Source organism: Rattus norvegicus, chromosome 2 (genome assembly GCF_036323735.1).
Source record: "Rattus norvegicus strain BN/NHsdMcwi chromosome 2, GRCr8, whole genome shotgun sequence".
NCBI classification, from domain to species: domain Eukaryota; kingdom Metazoa; phylum Chordata; class Mammalia; order Rodentia; family Muridae; genus Rattus; species Rattus norvegicus.
In genome coordinates this window covers 83,617,169-83,635,850 of record NC_086020.1, presented here as the reverse complement: position 1 = coordinate 83,635,850, position 18,682 = coordinate 83,617,169, and the positions used below count along the sequence as shown (strand labels likewise).

At 41.5% G+C, this 18,682-nt stretch overlaps 1 protein-coding gene across 3 annotated transcripts in view; it reads right to left on the bottom strand.

Annotated features, from left to right (window-relative positions):
• Positions 1-18,682, bottom strand: part of Ctnnd2 (catenin delta 2) — an 847,941-nt gene that overhangs the window by 91,559 nt on the left and 737,700 nt on the right. For 2 of the 3 annotated variants that reach the window (NM_001271502.2, XM_039101550.2), the window contains 3 exons: positions 15,776-15,949; positions 2,429-2,503; positions 1,200-1,350 (listed from right to left, as the gene is read on the bottom strand). In NM_001271502.2, coding sequence (NP_001258431.2) covers positions 1,200-1,350; positions 2,429-2,503; positions 15,776-15,949 — 400 coding nt within the window. The remainder of the gene's footprint in view (positions 1-1,199; positions 1,351-2,428; positions 2,504-15,775; positions 15,950-18,682) is intronic. The other variant, NM_001415019.1, reaches the window with a different exon arrangement.

The following is an 18,682-nucleotide window of genomic DNA, read 5'->3' as shown; positions in this document are numbered from 1 at the left end:
AACTTCTAATGTTTTATTGCAAATATGTATTGGTTCCAGCATGGTGGTTCAGGTCTTTAATCCTAGCACTAGGATTGAATAGCTGATGCCAGCCTTGGCTGTTTAATTTACCCAAGGACAGCATGAGCTCTGTATGGAGACCCTGACAATGTTAGGGAGGTACAACTCAAGTTAATGTAGCATGATTTGACTGTTCTACACTGTGTGTGTATTAATGCCATTTTGTGTTCCGATTACACAATTATGATTTATAAATGCATAATAAAACAAACCACGGCCGTTCTAAAAATCAAAGACATAAGATGCCAAAGCTCACTCATTCCATGATTCTCCATATAGGGAATGTCCAGACCAGGAGAGTGTACTGGCCTGAAGCAGCTCCTAATGAAAGGCTGGAGGATAAGAGTCTGCTCAATGGGTTCAAGTTTCTTTTGGGATGAGGAAGAATTTTTAGAACCAAAAGCAGGCAATTTTCCAACACTGGAACAGTAAGTATCCAGGGACATGCCATGGCACATTTTAAAACTGTTAATTTAAACACAACTGAAAAAAGTTGCAAGATCCTCACTGACTGCTTCTACCACCACTCGCCCAGGAGGAACAGCTCCAGCCAGCATGTGACTCATGTATTTGTTTCGTCAGTTATGGTACATGAACATTTCCTGTGCATCCCAAGGCTTCCTGTCTCTTTTACTCACTGGTATAAACCCCTGAAGCTAGAACAGACCTGGAACTAATGTGGAGTGAAGAATCATTTGTAGAAGAGGCACAGGCATATATTATCTCTGTAATGCCTCCTTGGAGATGATTTCACTTTATACATAAATAAATAATACAGGAGTAGACAGCTAAACACATACATGAAAAGAATTGAGAGATGGGGAAAAGGGGAAGTGCCCCACCAGACATCCTAATTTCATCACATAGGAAACAAACCAACAGCCCAGCAGGGCTCTGAAATGTTGGAAACACAGGATTAAACCTGAAGCACAGAGATCATTTTCCATGCACAAGGATTAGCAACCATTTCCCCCTTTAAGTTCTAAAGGGTCAAACTGCGCATGCCTCAAAGCAGAGGACCTAGAAACCACAGAACTCCTAATAAACACAGTATTCTCACTCACGCAATGCTCTGTGGAGGAATTCAGCCATATACACAATCCGTGCAAAGGACTGGGGACCCCAGTTAGAGGACATACCAATGAGTTCCTTGTTTCTGACATCCAGGGCCATGTTCCGGAGTGCCGTGGCCACTGCACACACTACACGGTCATTGTCTATTCGGAGGAGCTCCACAAGAATGGGCAGGCCTTTCTCTTTCCGGACAGCAGCTCGGATATACACGGACCACTGCCAAAAGAGAGAAGGCAGAAAGGAGGTTAGAAACACAGGTGAGAGGCCCTACAAAGCCAGCAACGTTGAGGGCTGTCAGACGACTGTTTGCAGGAGCCAAAATGGTTGAACTGCCATGACCTGCTGCAGAACAGGCTGAATACGTTAGACATGCATTGGAGGGCATTTGCTTCCCCCTCTGAACATAAGATAAAGGTTCCCGGGTCACTCTGTGGACCACAATTCCTTCCCTTTGAGACAATGTTTTCAGCACTTGGGGCTGAAAGCCACTTAGGGGGTGTGCACATGTGATGTGGAGGGTCATCTGTAGGATGTGGAGGTTTGGGGTCAGCAGAGCTGACGAGAGAGAGAGAGAGAGAGAGAGAGAGAGAGAGAGAGAGAGAGAGAGAGAGAGAGAGAGAGAGAGAGAGAGGCAGGCCACCAAACGGGATGAGTGGTGTGGGTGGAATGTGGGTTGCCTTTGTGGCGATCTCTGAGGTGTCTCATAGAGATCAGCTGCCATGCATGCAAAGGAACAGGCTTTTTGTTGAACAAGAGAGAAAAATAAGTAGAAAAATAATGTAGGAGTGAGAAGAGGAAAATGTGACATTGGGAAGCAAGAGTGAAAATGGCAGCTTTGTTTTACTTAAAGGAACGTTAAGATACAAATGTATTATTTCCAGGGCCATCATTCAATTTCCTATGTTTTTAAGACACACTTTGTTTGTTTTGTGGTTGGTGCTGTCATGGAACGGCTGATGCTTCCTGTTGAATGAGGCGGGATCATTGGGCAGATAAAGCCCTCAGATTCCGAGTCACTTAAGCAAACACAGGTAGCCCAAACTTTGAAAATGTGCATTTTGTTTGTTTGTTTGTTTGTTTGTTTTATATTGTTCCACAGCGTTCCAGAGACAGCTTTGAGAAAAACCGATGGCAAGGGTTTGATTGGCTGCAATTCCGTTTATGATCTGGAAAAAATACATTGAGGAAAGAGGATTCAGATTCTGAGGGAACCGATCCTTCCCCGCCCCTCCCCACAAGGCCCACTCCAGCCCCCCATTCCCATAGGGGCAGGCACCCCAGAGCTGGCTCTCACCTGTGGCAGGCAGGGAGCCCCCTCTGGCAGTGAACGTAGGGCATACGCCATGCCTGCCACATCCTCAGCCCAGCCCTGCATGAAATATGAGATTAAGAAAAAAACAAACAACTTCATCCCATCCTACATCAGAAGTCACATCAACATTGTTCTTAGCACTATCGTCCAATAACACAGGCTTCTCTTCTTTCCCCTTTGTGCCTGAGGAGTAGGCATATAGATAAAACTCATCAGGACGTCTCTCAGCTCCAGAGAACTACTCAACAGCTCCACATTAAGAAACAAAGGAAACAATTATTCAGGAGTCCAGTGACCATGAGGCTTGGATGTCACTAAACTCTCACAGCGTTTCCAGAGTGGAAGTGCTCCTTCTGACATCAAGTGTCTACCTCCACCTATGCACTTGTCCCACATAAAGAAGCATGGCCTCCTCTAGACTCATGGCTTCCTCTGAGTATCTTGTAGCCAACTAATACTGAAAGACTAAGGTTATGTAGCCACTTAAGGTTGGCCTTTTCTAAAACTAAGGAGAGAACCTGGGTTGCAAAGCATAGGATTCAAAGTTTTAGTCAACATGGAGAAATTAAAAGGTACATATTAATAATGAGTAAGACTGGGATTCTCTTGAACTGAAGGACCGTTGCAAAAAGCTCCTGACAGGCCTTAGAGATGGCCTCCTTTCCACTACCAAGTCTTCCGGGTCCTATGCTCCTGAACTTTACAGTTGAGGCCTCTTCCAATTTCTCAAAGCACAGGGAGGTCAGCATCGTTACCGAATCACAATGACATTTAAATTTAAAGTATTAAATAACCACAGGAAATGCCCCTGTCCCTGAACCTGCTTCTCCTTGGGCTTCTCTTTCTCTTTGCTGCTGACTCATGCCTTACTATTAAATCCCTAAGATCAGACGTCAAACTCTGGTTCATCCTTGACCTCCGTCTCTCCACACAGAGGTACACTGACATATCTGAAATGCCACCACACAATGCAGCTACGATATGCTCGCAAGGTCCAGCTCTACGCTTCCTTGTGATGGATGGAAAGATGGTCTGGTGAGTGGAGCATGAAGAGAGGCCCTTTAACTCTATTGGAAACCTGATGGGAAACAAAACAAAACTGAACCAAAATGACCATGTGGGCTTCCGACATCTGTGAGTTACAGGCGTTTTGTGACATGAAAAGTGACATCTGATTCACACTCAGGTGACACAAGGACAGAACTGTTTGTTTTTAGAAGTTTTTATTTTCTTTGCTTTGTGCTGTGTTGTGCTGTGTTGTGTTGTGGTGTGTGTGTGTGTGTGTGTGTGTGTGTGTGTGTTTGTGTGTGTGCGCGCACGCACGCGTTAGAGAGAGGAAAATAAGAGAGAGATTTCTCACACCACCACAGTTTAAGGCCTGCCATCTGCAACATGTTCAAAAGGTGGTGTGAGTTTGGATGAGTTTGTCTTGACTTTCCAGGATAGGAGTTTATAATACTCTTAAGCCATCAGCCTAGCAAGCCCTGGAAATGGACTGGCAAGCCATGTGTTGCCCAGCATGAAGTTAAAGGGACAGAAGGTGTGATGCCTTGGAGCTGGGGATGCTTACAGGTTCAAGCAGGACAGAAGCACGGAGCACACAGAGCACTCTAGAGGGAACGGAGCTGCTTCTCTTCAAGCACGGTGGTGGCTGGGAAGGCGCATGCATTTTCAAAAGCTTTAATGAGGAAGGCCATCACACGTGTCACTAAAGTGACAGTAGAAAGTTCCCGGTTGGAGTCAATAACCCAACCGAGCCCCTAGGCTTTGTCCACAGACTGATGGGATTACGCACTGAGCAAAGCAGCATGGGGTGGAGGGACAGACTGAGGGTGACAGGGATGCCACAGAGAAGGCTGACCCATGAGCGAGACAAGAGGTTCAGTATTGTCAAAGGCAGAGAAGAAAGAGGCAACAGAAGAGAAGCAAGAGCAGGGAGCAGATGGAGGGAGGAAGAACATGAGGACCAGGCCAAAAAGCAGAATCAGATGGCAGATTCGTACTGTGTCTGATGTGCCAGTTTCCCAAGGACGGCTCAGGGCAGCAAGGCCCCTCACAGCATCCTCACCTACATCGAACAAAACACTTACTAGGAAACATTTTGTTTTGTTTACATTTTTTGCATGTTTGAACTCATTTAATCCACAACTCTGGGAAGGAGGTATCAGTCCGTCTTTTCACAGGCGAGACAAGGGAGTTGTGGCACACGCAGACTGGGACTACCCACCCTGGCTTTGAATGCACGACGCACTGAATCTGAGCCAGTGTGCTTTAGCTCTACTGTACTCTGTCCCTCAGAAGGACACCGTCAGGTGTGGATATCTTCATTCCGTAGTTTACAGAACTCCTTATAAATTAATCAAATAGTGTCATTTATCATTTTATTATTGTGGGTTTCCAATAATCCATTCAACTTCCTTCTGAAATCCCGAGTTAACAATACTTAAGGACTATGAATTGACCCACTCGGCACTTCAATCTATTCTTGGGCATGTCTGTCCTGATAGGGCTGATACAAATAGTCACATATAACTAGAATATCTTGGTTGTATCAGAAAAGGGTCACTTCTGTTTACATACGGTGAGACAATACTTCAGATGGTAAATATAACTTTCCTCCCTTTCCTCCTGGGCAGAGGTTTGAGCCACCGTTTGGCTCCACACGATGTTGTCAGAGTAGGAGAGAGAAGAAAAAGCAAATGGTTTGTTTTTAAGACTGAAAAGATCAAGTAATGTCAATGTTATTTAACCCTTTAAATCTGGGTTGAATGTGCATTTCCTGGGGCTTCATTAAAAATACCAGCTGGAATAAAACACAAATGATGGCTATTATATCTCTAAAAGTTATACCATGCTTAAGACGAGAAAATTTCATTAAAGCTGGTGTGTGCAGGCAGGTAAGAGGTAATTTCCTTGGGTCACCCTCTGAGCCCTGAAATTGTAATACTGTACTAAATAACTGAAGATAATATTATCTGTTAGGTCTAAAATAGTCTCTTTGGAAGCTGAAGCCAGAATAGTGCTAGAGTTCTGAAATGATGAATTTCCTGTTCTTTCAGATTTTTGTTGCTTAAGAAGTACAGTCAGCTATTAAAAGAACTTCCTCTAAGTGATCATGTCCTCACTTGAATTATTAAAGCAGACAGTTCCCCAGTTTATCCCTTCACACGGTAGAGAAATGCCCTACTTTAAAACCTAGCGCTTCCGAACAAAGTTTAATAGCTGCCCCCTCGTGCATGTGAGACCACTGGTTTATTTGTTTTCAGACACTGAGTCTGGAGAGAGATTTCAGGTCTTCCGACTTTCAAGGCAAGGACTTTATCAACCGATCTAGCACAGCCCGTAATTAAACTCTGCAGAACACTCTAGCATCTTCTGGTATCATGGGGCCTCAATGTTTTTATCCCATAAAATGAAAAAAACCTAACAACTACTTTAGTGTCTATTACCTGAAAGTCTCAAATTTGCTTCTGAATTTATTTATAATGCTAGGTTATTTTCCAGGTGGATCTAATTAGCATTATATTAGGGCATTTTTATTACAGTTTTATTATAAAAAAGAAAGTATTAGACATTCAGATACCACATGGTTCTGTTATATGGCTCAAGTCACTACTATTGTAGTAATAGTAGTAGTAGTAGTAGTAGTAGTAGCAGCAGCAGCAGCAGCAGCAGCAGCAGCAGCAGCAGCAGCAGCAGCAGCAGCAGCAGCAGCAGGAGAAGCAGCAGCAGCAGTCGCCTGAGTTACTAATATTAAGTCTTTATAGTTGAAATAGAACTATGATTGGTGGCTACTATAGGATCCATAGAATAGATGGGAAGTTTCAACTTCCCTTGTGAGTTCTCTGCACTGTATTCATGTGTTATCCTTGCAATTCAATTGCGTAATAAGATTATACACTTTTGTCTTCAAAATCCCAATATTTCCTTTTGGAAGTGAGATCTCTAGTCAAGGGGAATAGTGAAAGAATGTTCTTTTTAGCACAGCCATAATTTGCACATACAGATGTTGGTTAAGGCAGCAGCAAACAGTGTGTGCTAAAAGTTTTTTTATGCTCATATTTTTTACATGTAATCCAGGCAATGCAAATATTGATTTTTATCATGTGTATTTGCTGAAAACACTAATTTCCAGGTCATATGGTTTCCTAGAAGGAAAAGCATGTTGAAGTGCTCATGTAAGAAGTAAAGAAGTGACAGTGACCGAGAGACAGCTTTCATTAAGTTGAACAATTGTCCCTGACCCTCTGTCTTTGGTCATGTCAGGGAGCACCAATCATCAATTAAAACGACTAACCTTTAAACATGAACCTTTCTGAAGTTTCTTTTAAACGTTGGAAGTAAAAAGCTCTGTGTGTTACTGATGTCTAAAAGTGGCTTACAGGGAATTTGATGCAACCATTTCTGGTGATAGGTCTTGCATGCACATAACTAAGGCTATCTCAGATTTCATCCTGAGTCACCTTTGATTTCCCCCCAGTAGCACCTTCAGGCTGACAGCACCCTGACGTGTACCCAGCAGGGTGTAGTGGAGTGGCATGCTTATAGTTAGTGCACATAAACAAGATTGTGCTGGCAAAAATAGTTTTTTATTCAATATAAGACAAGAAGAGTACCTCAAATAGTTTACTTTCCCCTTACTCAGTACTATGTCAAAATTTTCCCTTTATTTTTTCTTTATAAATAGTTTCTCATGAAAATAGGAGAGGGATCTTCATATCTTTCTCTTGGAGCCAGAGGGATCCCGCTTTGGGGATATTAGAATGAGTCTTCTCTTGATGGCACGGGTGAGGATAATTTGCATCTTGTTATGCAGAACATTCTGAGGGGGGCGTTGCTGATGAGGACTTTATTTTTATAACTGTAAAGCGAGGATTCTGCAGAAGTCCTAAGCAGCAGAAAAACTCAGTGGCAATTACTTTTTACTAATATAATGCTTTCTTCCTCAGTCCATAAGTGGACTGTATTAGTTAATATTGTTCCATGAAAGATGAATTTATTCTTGAATCTGGATCTTACTACAGTCCTTGTCCATTTTGAGGGAGGAAAACTACATGGACGTGCCTTTTCCCCTAGTTCCTAAGCTATTAGCAGGGACCTGAGATGCCACTATGGTTTACATGGGATAATTTTGTTTTTTGTTGTTTTTTTTCTTCCTGCGTCTGGTGCAGCATTGAGAGTAGCTGTGGTAGAGTCACATGTGGAAGATGGCAGAGTGGCTCTTAGCCTGTGTGAACTGCTTCCTGCCTCTCTCCTGCAACATTTACTGTGATATCAGAAGAAAATAAATTCTGCTTTCTATCTTGCCTGAGCCTTTGAGTATTTAGGGGTCTGCATGTTTTAGCAGCTGGCAGTCCTTTAAATAACCGACTCTTGTAACAGTCTGCCGGAAGTGATTCTAAGTCATCAACATCTACCCTGAGGTTTGAAGCAGCACTGCTGTGACGTGCCTCCTCCTCCTCTACTGCTTTCTTATAAAAGTGACCCACAGAACCCTTGGACTCTCATCACACCATTGACAATGGACTCCTGAACTCATTACATCTTTATTACAGAGTAAAGGAGAGACCGAGCCACATTCATCTTTCCTTCAATGGTCTTCAGCCACTGGTACATACTGGAAGATTAAAGAGTGTTTAATTGATGAAAGAAACTGCCAGGTTGATTTGTAGCACCAAGAGCTTATTATGTAAGGTGGTACTGTCTCCGCTGAAGGGGATTATGCCTTAAAGATTGAAGACACCACCGTCACTGATGGGGTCAGAGATTTCCAACTATGTCCACAGAAAAACGTCTAGGGTCTAAGTGGTTATGCATTCTCACGGGAGTCTTTTCTATAGCCAAACTGATTCCCTAACTCGGTACACATGTGTGGTGCTAGAACCATTGAGACAGAGTTTTTACGTAGATGGTTTTTCTCCAGGATAGACAGATCAGAATATTGAGACTGACGTGCCATGATCAATACTCTGATCAATGGCACAGCAATTCAACTCAAGCTCTTATTCACAATTTCTCTCTGTCATGACCACACGGGTGATTGACAATGTCTGCTTTCAGCGTAGTGTGTGTCTCTAAAGGGCTCGGAAAGATAGCATTACAGCTGCTCTAAGTGAAGTCTGCCTAGTAAGTCCTGCATTCCCGGAGTCTTTGCTGGGAATGCTTTTTGCTGTCCAAGGTGCTGACATGAGACCCGCTACGGAGAGCAGCCCCATCACCACCTTTGTCGCTCCTGCAGAGATGGAGTGATCTGATTACTAAGAACGTGCTGTAATTTAATTAGGTTCCTTGTGTTTCAGGTTCCTTGAGCTTCTGGGGTTTGTGAAACTATGGTTTTGTTTTTTCAGTATATTTGGAAAAAATTCTAACGGTTACACCTGCCAATATATATATTTTTTCTATTCTTACGATCTTTCTTGCATTTTTTTGTTCGGGAAGCATAATGATTATGTGCACTGGGCCAGCTGAGGCTCATAGCTACATCACTGTCCTCGAGTGTACTAACTTTTGCTATGCAATATTTAGACTGCTATTCATCTCAGCTCATGTATCTTTTTTTTCACTTCAAACATGGTACTTTTAACTCACAATGTTTTATTTGTTTTTTCAAATACATGTCCTCCATCTCTTTCTGTTATACATGATGCCATCATGATATTCTCATGTTTGCTAATTTCAACATCTGTCAGTCCTGAACTCACTCATGCTTGCTTGCTTGCTTCCTTCCTTCCTCCTTCCCTTCCTCCTTCCCCTCTCTCCTTTCTTTTATGTCTGTCTGTCTGTCTGTCTGTCTGTCTGTCTGTGTGCTATCTGCTTTCTTTCATCCTTTCTTTCACTAGGGACTGAGTTTTCTTTCTCATTGACAGAGTAGTTTCCAGCTAAATGACCGGCATTCCTAATTTTAGCTTGAATTCCAGTGTTTAGTAACTGAAAATCCTGCATTCCCATGCTCTAAGGCCTTGTTTAGACTGCAATCAATAAAATATATAAACTGTTCTTGAACTTGGATCTTGCTTATAAGGTTCTACGGGAAAGAAAAGAGCACACTCAGTCCATAGCTAATATTCTTTACAATTAAACAGGATTGTTTTTCTGAGTGCTTTATCCAATGGCCCATGAATTGTGAGGTTTTCCCATATGATACCTGGAAATGCAGACTATGCCTATCTCATGTAGAAACCATTTTGTCTCCTTAAAGTGAACTTTGCCAGTCTTGGGTGTTTTGCTCATAGGTAAGTACTCAGGATTCACTGCTAAATGCTAGCGGGGAGTTTTCTGTGTCTCTCTAGGATCTTTGGTATTCTTCTCATGAATTTTAGTTATCTTGACCTCAGCTACAGTGCTCACAGGTTGTATTTCTTGTCCTCAAGTTCCCTGTCTGTTACTAATTATAATGTACAGTGTTCCAAGAAAAGTCCACTGTTCTGCGTCTCTTTATTGGTTGCTTTTCCGTAGAAGGTAAATTTGGACCTTGTCACTCTATCTGCCATTTCTGGTTGAGCAGTTTCTCCACTCTCAGGAAGGAGCTCTGTCTGCTTCAGTTAGAGCTAGAGCAGAAGCCAGAGGATCCGTCGTCAGTGAGAAACTCAGCCTCGGGTAATTAGCACAGGCCTCTCTGAGGTTGACAACGGATGTGGGTGGCATTTTTAATATTACAAATATTTGCAATACTATTGTGGTTCATGAGCCAGTTGCTCCTCACGGGTCTTGTAGGGGAAGCTCCAGAGACATGGAGGACTATGGCCAAGAACTGGCCATAGGCTGGGTCCTTTCCTCCTGCTCCTTAGCTTCGCCATCTTGTCCTCCTTTCCTAGCATAGAGTCTTTCATTCCCTCTATGTAGGCAGAAGGTTCAGATAGTCTCTGGCTTGTAACATAAACTAGGGCAAAGATAATTCACTCTGTCTTACACGCCAAAGCATGAGTGTTGCTTTTTTTTAAAAATGTAGTCTACTAATCTCCCCTGGTTCTCTCTTATAATACACAGTGACTGCTAGACTAAGCTAAATTCACAGTGCCTCTCAAGGGCTGACATTTCTTTCTTTAAGAAAAAGTCTTAAATTTCCAAGTTTTCTTTCATTAAAAAAAGATACAGTTGGGCCTTATGGCTGGAGATAGTTTCTTTTTCCTTAAATTTATGTTGCTATCGTGATGCTTCATAAAACATGTGATATTATCTAAGTCCCTTTCATTCTATTTTATTTCTTAAAACAAATGTGTTGATAATATTCCTAGAGAATATTTCTATTTTAGTAGAAATCGGATTGTATAAAGCCACCTAAATATTTAGCTTCATTTCCATTACAGACATATCTCTACAACACAGCTCAAAGGCTTGATTTCCATAAGCCTCAACTATAACAGGAAGAATCTACAAACAAGAGTTAAAAGAGCATTCATTCACACTTTGGAAATCTTCAAATTGCTGCATCCACTCATTCTAATATTGTGCCACAAATAAATTCACTGTTCTGTGAACAAGAAGAAGGCAACTAGAGTCCTGGCTGTTTCCGGAAAACATTTATCACTTCGTTCCTGCCGTAATATCATTACATTTGTCTCATGTTCATGGACCAAGTAATGAACATTTTTAAGTTTAGAACGTGTTTAGGGCCATTAGGAACATCTAGTTTGCTAGTCAATTTGTCACAGCCAAAGAGTGTTCACGTTCTTCTCATAAAGAGAAGTTATTGTGCCAGACAAGGAGGTCTATAAAGAGCTCTCTCCATGCAGAATTCTCCAGTTTTACCTCCTTGTTTCTGTTTTGTTGGGTCATAAAAAGTTAAGGACTACTAAGAAATGCCACTAAATTTTGACAGTTGCCATAAAAACACATTCTTAGAGAACAAGATTGCTGAGGGCAGTGTTGTGCAAAAGTCACTGTATGCCCTGTGATTGTCTTGGGTATTTTTGATAAAAACCATTTTGCACGTGTGAGTGTGCTGTCTATATGTCTATATGCTCATATGTTTGTGTGACGGTGCACACGGAGGCCAGGAGTCAACACCAGGTGTCTTTCTCAGTCACTTTCTACCCTATTTTTTGAGACAGAGTTTTCCCTTGAACCCATGGCTCTTCAATATGGCTGCACTGGCTGTGAACAAGCCCCAGGGATCTTCCTGTCTCTCTCTCCCAGCACTGGGATGGCAGTGGATGAAAGTTTTACATGGGTTCTAGAAATTTGAACTCAGAGGACTTTATGCTTCCACATAAAGTGACTGAACCATTTCCCTCGACCTGAGACTGTCTCTGTGAAGTAACGATTTCTTTCTGCTCAATTTTTATATTAGATATCCTTAATTTTTGATTGTAATAATATATATCAGTGCTTGGTGTACTAATAATCTCTATTCTTCTCTAAGAACCATCTATCTGTTCCCCGAAACAGTGAAGAAAATGTATAGTAGTGTTGGGAATGTGCCTGATTCCCACATACACATGTGGAATTTGCAAGCACATTCCTACCTATCTCGGTATGTATGTATCCTTGTAAATGAACAGAAACATTACTCAGTAGCCTTCTGCTGTGGCAGAGGACTGACTCGTTTGTTTTAATTTGTATGGAAGAATGGTTTACAGTAAAATTGACACCCTAAGAGCCAATATTCTACTTTGTCCAACTAGGGTAAAAACTTTCTAAAATTCTATCTTCTGACATAGCCAATAACCACTGTCCTGATGACAGTGGGGTGGCCTTGTGACAATCACTCAGGTTTGTTGTTCGTTTTGAGAAACAAAGGACTAGAGTTTTGTAACGATGTCCGCCAGTTTTCTTTCTTGTATATAAACATTCATATTTTCTACCTTTCCTCCTTGCCATTGGGTCATTTGGTATCTACTGAATTTCTTCTGGGTGCATCTTTGTGCCTGGTTATAAGGTTATAACGTTGCACTTTTTAGTCCATGTCTGAAATTTAATGTAGGCGTGAAAAGTTCGGTGGTCATAGCTCTTCAAACTTGATCCAGCTTTCTGGGATTGTTAGCTCAACTCCCTTAGGTTCCTTTCCTTCTTCCTTACCGATCTCCACTTTATTGATAATAGAAAATTCAGTAAACAAACATTCTCTGGCTATGGGGAGATAGACGAAGTGGGGAGGGAGAACTGTGCTGAGCTAATGTGCAGGTTTATGTGCTTGGAGCAGCAGAGTGTGGTTGCAAGACCTCCTGGAACGATGTCACATGTACCCCCTTTCCACTACGTGATCCAATGTAGGAAAGGATTTGAAAATATAAAGATAGCTAATTTTTAAAACCCTATAATTTTTTCTCTCTAATTAAGTACTAAGACTATACCCAGGTAACTACCCTAGTTACCCCAAGACAGAGACCAGTAAGAAACGCAGAATATTCCACATTGCAGGCAGAAACTGTGGACCCAAGTGGCACTATTGGACAATGCTAAGCCTAGGCAATGGGGCAACCATCATTTTCCTTCGACTCCTTTCTACCAGCTTCACATAAAAGAGCATGTTATAGGCTGATGAAGTGACTCAATAAGTAAAGGCACTTGCTGCTAATCCTGAGGACCCAAGTTCAATCTCTGGGATCAACATGGTGAAAGAATTGAGAATCAACTCTTGCAAGTTGCTGTATTACCTCCACAATGTGCTGAGACAGAGTGGGGGGGGGGAGGGAGGGAGGGAGAGAGAGAGAGGTGGGGGGTATGAAAATATAACAAAGTATGTTGCTATAAGAATTAGCCAACATCAAATGATGAGCCTCACAGTGTGACTCTCTAAGAATGCGCTGGGGAATAAGATGTGTTATAACTCTCTTATTGATACCCTAAGAGTCAAAACTGATAGCGTGTATAGAGAAGATGTGTAGACAGAGGCTGCTGGGGTTGAACACTAGTGTTTGAGAACATCTGCTAGTCTAAGCACAGGCCAGTCAGGAGAGCACCAAGGAAAAGGAGAAAAGTGTGTCTTGGCTTCAGTTGCTCAGGGCCCCATGGACCAGAACACGCACCCTTCTAGAGCATCGTGGTGCTCAGCAAGGCCTTCCAGCATCAATGGTTGCCTAGTGATGCTGATTGTCGGCTGAGCTTAGACACAGTGCATGGCTTTGCATAACAATCTCTTTCCTCTGGATATCTTTTAACATTTTCTCTTCATAACTTGTTTTGAGCAATTCGATTACAGTGTTCTTTCACTAGTTCCCACCCCCCCCCTTTTTGTGCTTGGGGTTGCCTAACTTCCTTGATATACAAATTTATAGTTTTCATTAAATATGAGAAAGACTCACTTTATTTAACTATTCTCTGCTCTCTCCCTTGCTCTCTCCTTTATGTGGGGAATCATCACATATATCAGCATACTACAGCTATGTCTCCATTCTTTTCCTTCTCTACGCGTTTCATATTCAGTAGTTTCCTGTATTGTCTTCAAGTGCACTGATGTCTTTCCTTTTGCGTTATTTAGTCTTCCTTTGTTTCTATTCTATGTAGTTTTGATTTCAGACATTCCTCTGAGCAGGGCTCCAGAGACTTGGTTTAGGTCTTCTCCCCATCTCCCCATTAGTTTTAGAACCACATGATATACAGAATTTAAGTTAAAATCTTTATATTTAACATCTTGTAGTGCCCAAGACATTTCTCCACTTTTAAATGTCATAAAGACAGGAGAATTTCCCAAGGAACATGAAAAACGATATAAACGACAAATACAATAGTTTAAAATCATGTCTTAGAATGCTACATGTGATTTTTCTTCCATTTTAATCTTCATGCCTCAGAACCCCGTCTCTCAGGCCTGTCCAGTTCATGCACTGAGGAAGGGAAGCTGGAAGGGAGTTGTGAGTGTGTGAGTACCCTTTATCGCCCCAAGAGACAACTATTTGGTTTATTTCCATTACTTAGATGGCTCTGCACGCTGCAGAGTGAGGCAGTCACAATGGTCTCTGTTTAAGGAGACGTCATATGGCACACAGGAGAGCTATAATTTGCCCAAGCTTTTATGCTCAGGAAAGATGGGGCCAGCCTAGGTTTGAACTGTGATTTGAATCAAAGCTTCTGAGACCATGAAAGCTTAGAGAACTGTAAGATCTGAGGACCAGTTAAAGGAGTGGTGTCTCTTATTAATAGTCTTCTTCTTAGGTGTGGCATGCTATGTGTGCTGGCCTTTTTAAGCATGTGACTCTTCTTTTAAACCTCTCTCAATCTCTGCTTGAAAATAAGAGGCAACTTCACTCTCAGCTCAGCCCAACCTGAATTCTTTAAACAATGGGGCACCCCGTGGGCAGGGTGACAGGATCAGTTTTGGTTATCCCTATGGGTCTTCAAGAGATGGGGTGAGTTTACCCACCCACGAGCAACCTCAAGATAAGTAATTCTGGCTGTGCCGAGAGATGGGGTGGACAGGGATAAAGGACGTGCAGAAGCACGGGCTGCAGCAGCAGAAAGGAAGGATGAGACGAAGAATAAGGCAGACATGGGAAGGTGTGAGGAGAATGGTGTGTGATCGCAGTGTCCTGTGCATTGCTAGCATTGGCATTCTGAATATTACGTGTGTCTATGTATCCGTGCAAACATGTTTTTAAAGAGAATGAATGTCAATGGGAAAAAGTAATCACGAACATTCCAAATCCAGGCATTGACATTAAATGGAGTGAACATGATGCAACCCCCAAAGATTTCTGATTTCTTCTCCTAACCTTTGCCCCATGCATCCTCAGCTCCTTCGGTGACCATGTCTTTTTATACAACAGGTTAGCTGGTACATGCAAATCTTAATGAATATACACATGGATTTTTGTTTTAAATAAGGAGAATCTTTTCTACCCAAAAATGAAAGGCTAATGATTTCTTATGAAAAAATCAGTCAGGAGCAGTATCAGTTTTTAATGCCTTGGAGGAAAGGGGTCTCTTTCTGGTCCTTAAACTTGCTGTTTTCCTTTCAGGAAAAATCTATACTTTTAAAGCTTTAAGGGCTAGGAATTGACACAACACTGTTTATAGGCTCACATGGTTTTTAAGAAAAGATGTTTAGATTTAGCTCCCTTGGTGGTTAATGATAACGCTTCAGAACATCAACAAATTATAATAATTCCTGAAAGAGAAGCAGGTTAGCTATCCATGTAGAATTATAAGCATTTTAGAGTGTTTTCGGTGGCTGCACTCATATCTATGAGACCCTGAAGTTCACAATGATCTTCAAGAACCCAGGAGAACCCAAGAGAAAAAAAAAAGGTAAAGGCATTCTAAGCCCAACAGCCCAATATAATTTGTCCTAAAATGTTTATTAGAATTGCATTTTTCAAACCTAACTTGTATCGTTTTTGAGGCTCGCTCATAATTGCAGATTGTTTTTGTATTGCAATGAACTAGCCATACCTTCCAGCTCCCTGCAGCCAAGTTCTGCAGGGCGCCCGCTGCCCCTTCCAGCGTGTCTGGGTTTGAGCACTCAGAGAGCAGTGTGAGGTAGGGTTTGACTATGGATGGGTGCCACAGCATCTGGATCCCTTTTGGTGGTTCTGCACAGTCTGGAAGAGGTCCTACTCCATCCCACTGGTGAGAGAAAAATGAGAGTAAATACCTTTAACATTTTATGCTTCATGACATTGTTCCCTGCACAAATCGCTAGCAAACACAGTAGCAGGCATTACAGTGGTTGCTGAAAATCAATGGAGCTGAGAGGGTCAGTGGTCTAGTCATAACCAAACATAAGAGTGCTATTCTTGAGACAGAACTTCCGATCAAGGGTGCAGGGGATTGGATCGCATTCAGGAGCGACTGCACCTAGCAGCTGAATGAGGTGTGCTTTTGGAAACAGTCCAACACAACTGGTAGAGCAAGGAAGGAAACAGATGAACTTAAAGAACACTAAGATCAGGGTCACATATTTTACCATTGGCATGTAGCAGACATTGCACAGAAGTTACCAGCTTTCCTAACCAATGCCTTCATTTATTTTGCATAATTGTGATAACTTGTGCAAAACTTTGGTGAGTTACACTTGACATGGGCTCCATCAACCATCAAGGCTTCTAGCAAACAAGTAAAAATATACAAGGGAGAGAAGACTGTGACATTAGGTATATGCATTCACATGAACTACAGGTAAATGTAGTCCTGGCTGTCCTGAGGCATGCCTGCTGTGTAGACAAACCAGGCTGGCCTTGAACTCTGAGAGATCCACCCACCTCTGCCTCCTGGGTGCAGAGATTAAGGGCATGTATCACAACAGCAGTCAGTAATTTTAGATCTTACAGCTACCCTAACAGTTAAATTTGTTTTCTATTGAATGTCATGGATAATGAGAGGATTTTTAACTAGCTTAAGTGTTCATAACTGAAAAATTAAGGCTTATATTCACAAAGAAATATCAATTCACCATTGAAAATAATAGTCACAAGTACTGTAGCTACTTGAACAAATGCTAACACTAAAAGTTAAATGAACAAATTAAAGGTCAGTATGGGTATTAATGTTTTATCCCAAGGAAATATATTATAAAATCCTGCAATAACCACAAAAAGCATTATTAAATGGATTTAATTCTATTTTTACATATCGATAATGTTATCTTGTTTCATGATCACTCTTAAAAAATAACAACATTAAGATAATTATACTCATTTTTTGATCACATAAAACTTATTATCTGCAGAAACCAAAGGCAGGGAGTTCAGGTTAAAACATGATATCTACTTAAATAAACACTACATTTAATCCTGACATAATTTACAGACAAAGCAATTCTTTTCAAATTGAAGTAATATCTAAACTAAACTATTTGGTTTAATGGGTTCATTAATAATTACATTAAAATAAACACAGTTGATATCTATTTAGTGTTCTTACATACATTTTACGTACATACATATATCTGCAGATATGTCTACAGGTGAGCCAATATGAAAATAATAGTCTATTTCAGGATCTGAGTATGTTCACTGATTGTTTACATTTTCATCAGAGGGAGATGAGGCTTGCTTTATATCCTGGCTACATAAAAACGGAAATGTTTGAGAGAGACTTTGAAGTTACTTAACTGTCAGAAATAGTTCAAGGAATTTCATTATTTGCCGAGATAAAGACAAAGCACTCATGTCTTCTCTCTCTCTCTCCCAATTCTGCTGTAGCTTGGCTTAGGTCAAGGCTTGGCAATGAATGATATCCCACAGATGGATGCTGGCTAAACAATAAAATGCCCTTCCTAATTAGTGTGCCACTCAATTTCATCCTTATAGCAATAGCACTTGAGTGTATGAGACTTCTCGTTCTTTTCATCAAAATCTCATCTTGGCCACTTCAAGATGCCTCTGAGTCTGTGAACGGCTGCCCGCAGAAGACATGTCCACCTTTTAGATAATAAAGTAACCCAGCGTTACCACATGGCTCCTGGGTCTTTATTTGAAACTGACTTGTTGTACTGAACAGAAAGACAGCGTCGGGAAAAGAGCAGTCATCCTGTAGCATGTCTGCTCCAATGATGAGCAGGCATAATGCAGGCTTCTCACAAGTTCAGCCTGCCATATCCAGGCTATCTGCTAGTACAACAGGAAGTAGACAAAGATTTCATTTGTCTTTGGTTCGTTTCACTTTCTAGTTTGTCATCTCTTAGAACATTTCAGTTATCCTTCTCATGCGAAGTTCTAATATTCTCAGGATTCAGAACGTAAAATTTCAGCTGTGCTTAGACAAGCTTTGCCTCTGGGAGAACTAACAGGATGGACATGTGTACACGGAAGACATGTTGGAGTGTTTGCTATGGCATGTGGCGGCTGACACGTACAGGAGATGACAGCTGTCTTCCCTTTGTCTGGGATTCAACTGGTGCTCCTTTTCCTAATTTCTGCTCCGGAAAGCAGGATAACTGATTAGGTCACGAGAGAGTTTTCTTCTGCTCTGATGTGTGTCATCTATGTAAGCCTTAAATACCTTTTATTACAGTCATGTCTTAACTGCTTCAGAGGGATCTGAGGGGAGAAAAGGACAACTGGTGTGTGTGTGTGTGTGTGTGTGTGTGTGTGTGTGTGTGTGTGTGTGTGTGTAGAATCTTTGATGGTGACCAAGGGCTAGAGTTTAAAGGGAAATCTTCCCTCTTTCAGAAAGTTGATGAAATCCCACATGTTAAAATTGAAGAAAAAGAGCCATTTCAAAGCCAGTCAATGTAACTGACCTTTATCTGGGCACATCCTCTGAACTTTTATTGGACTAATCAAAGGGAGGGCATCAATTTTCCATTAATAACAGTTGGAAGCATGAATGAATATATCCTGTTGAGTCCTATGTGTT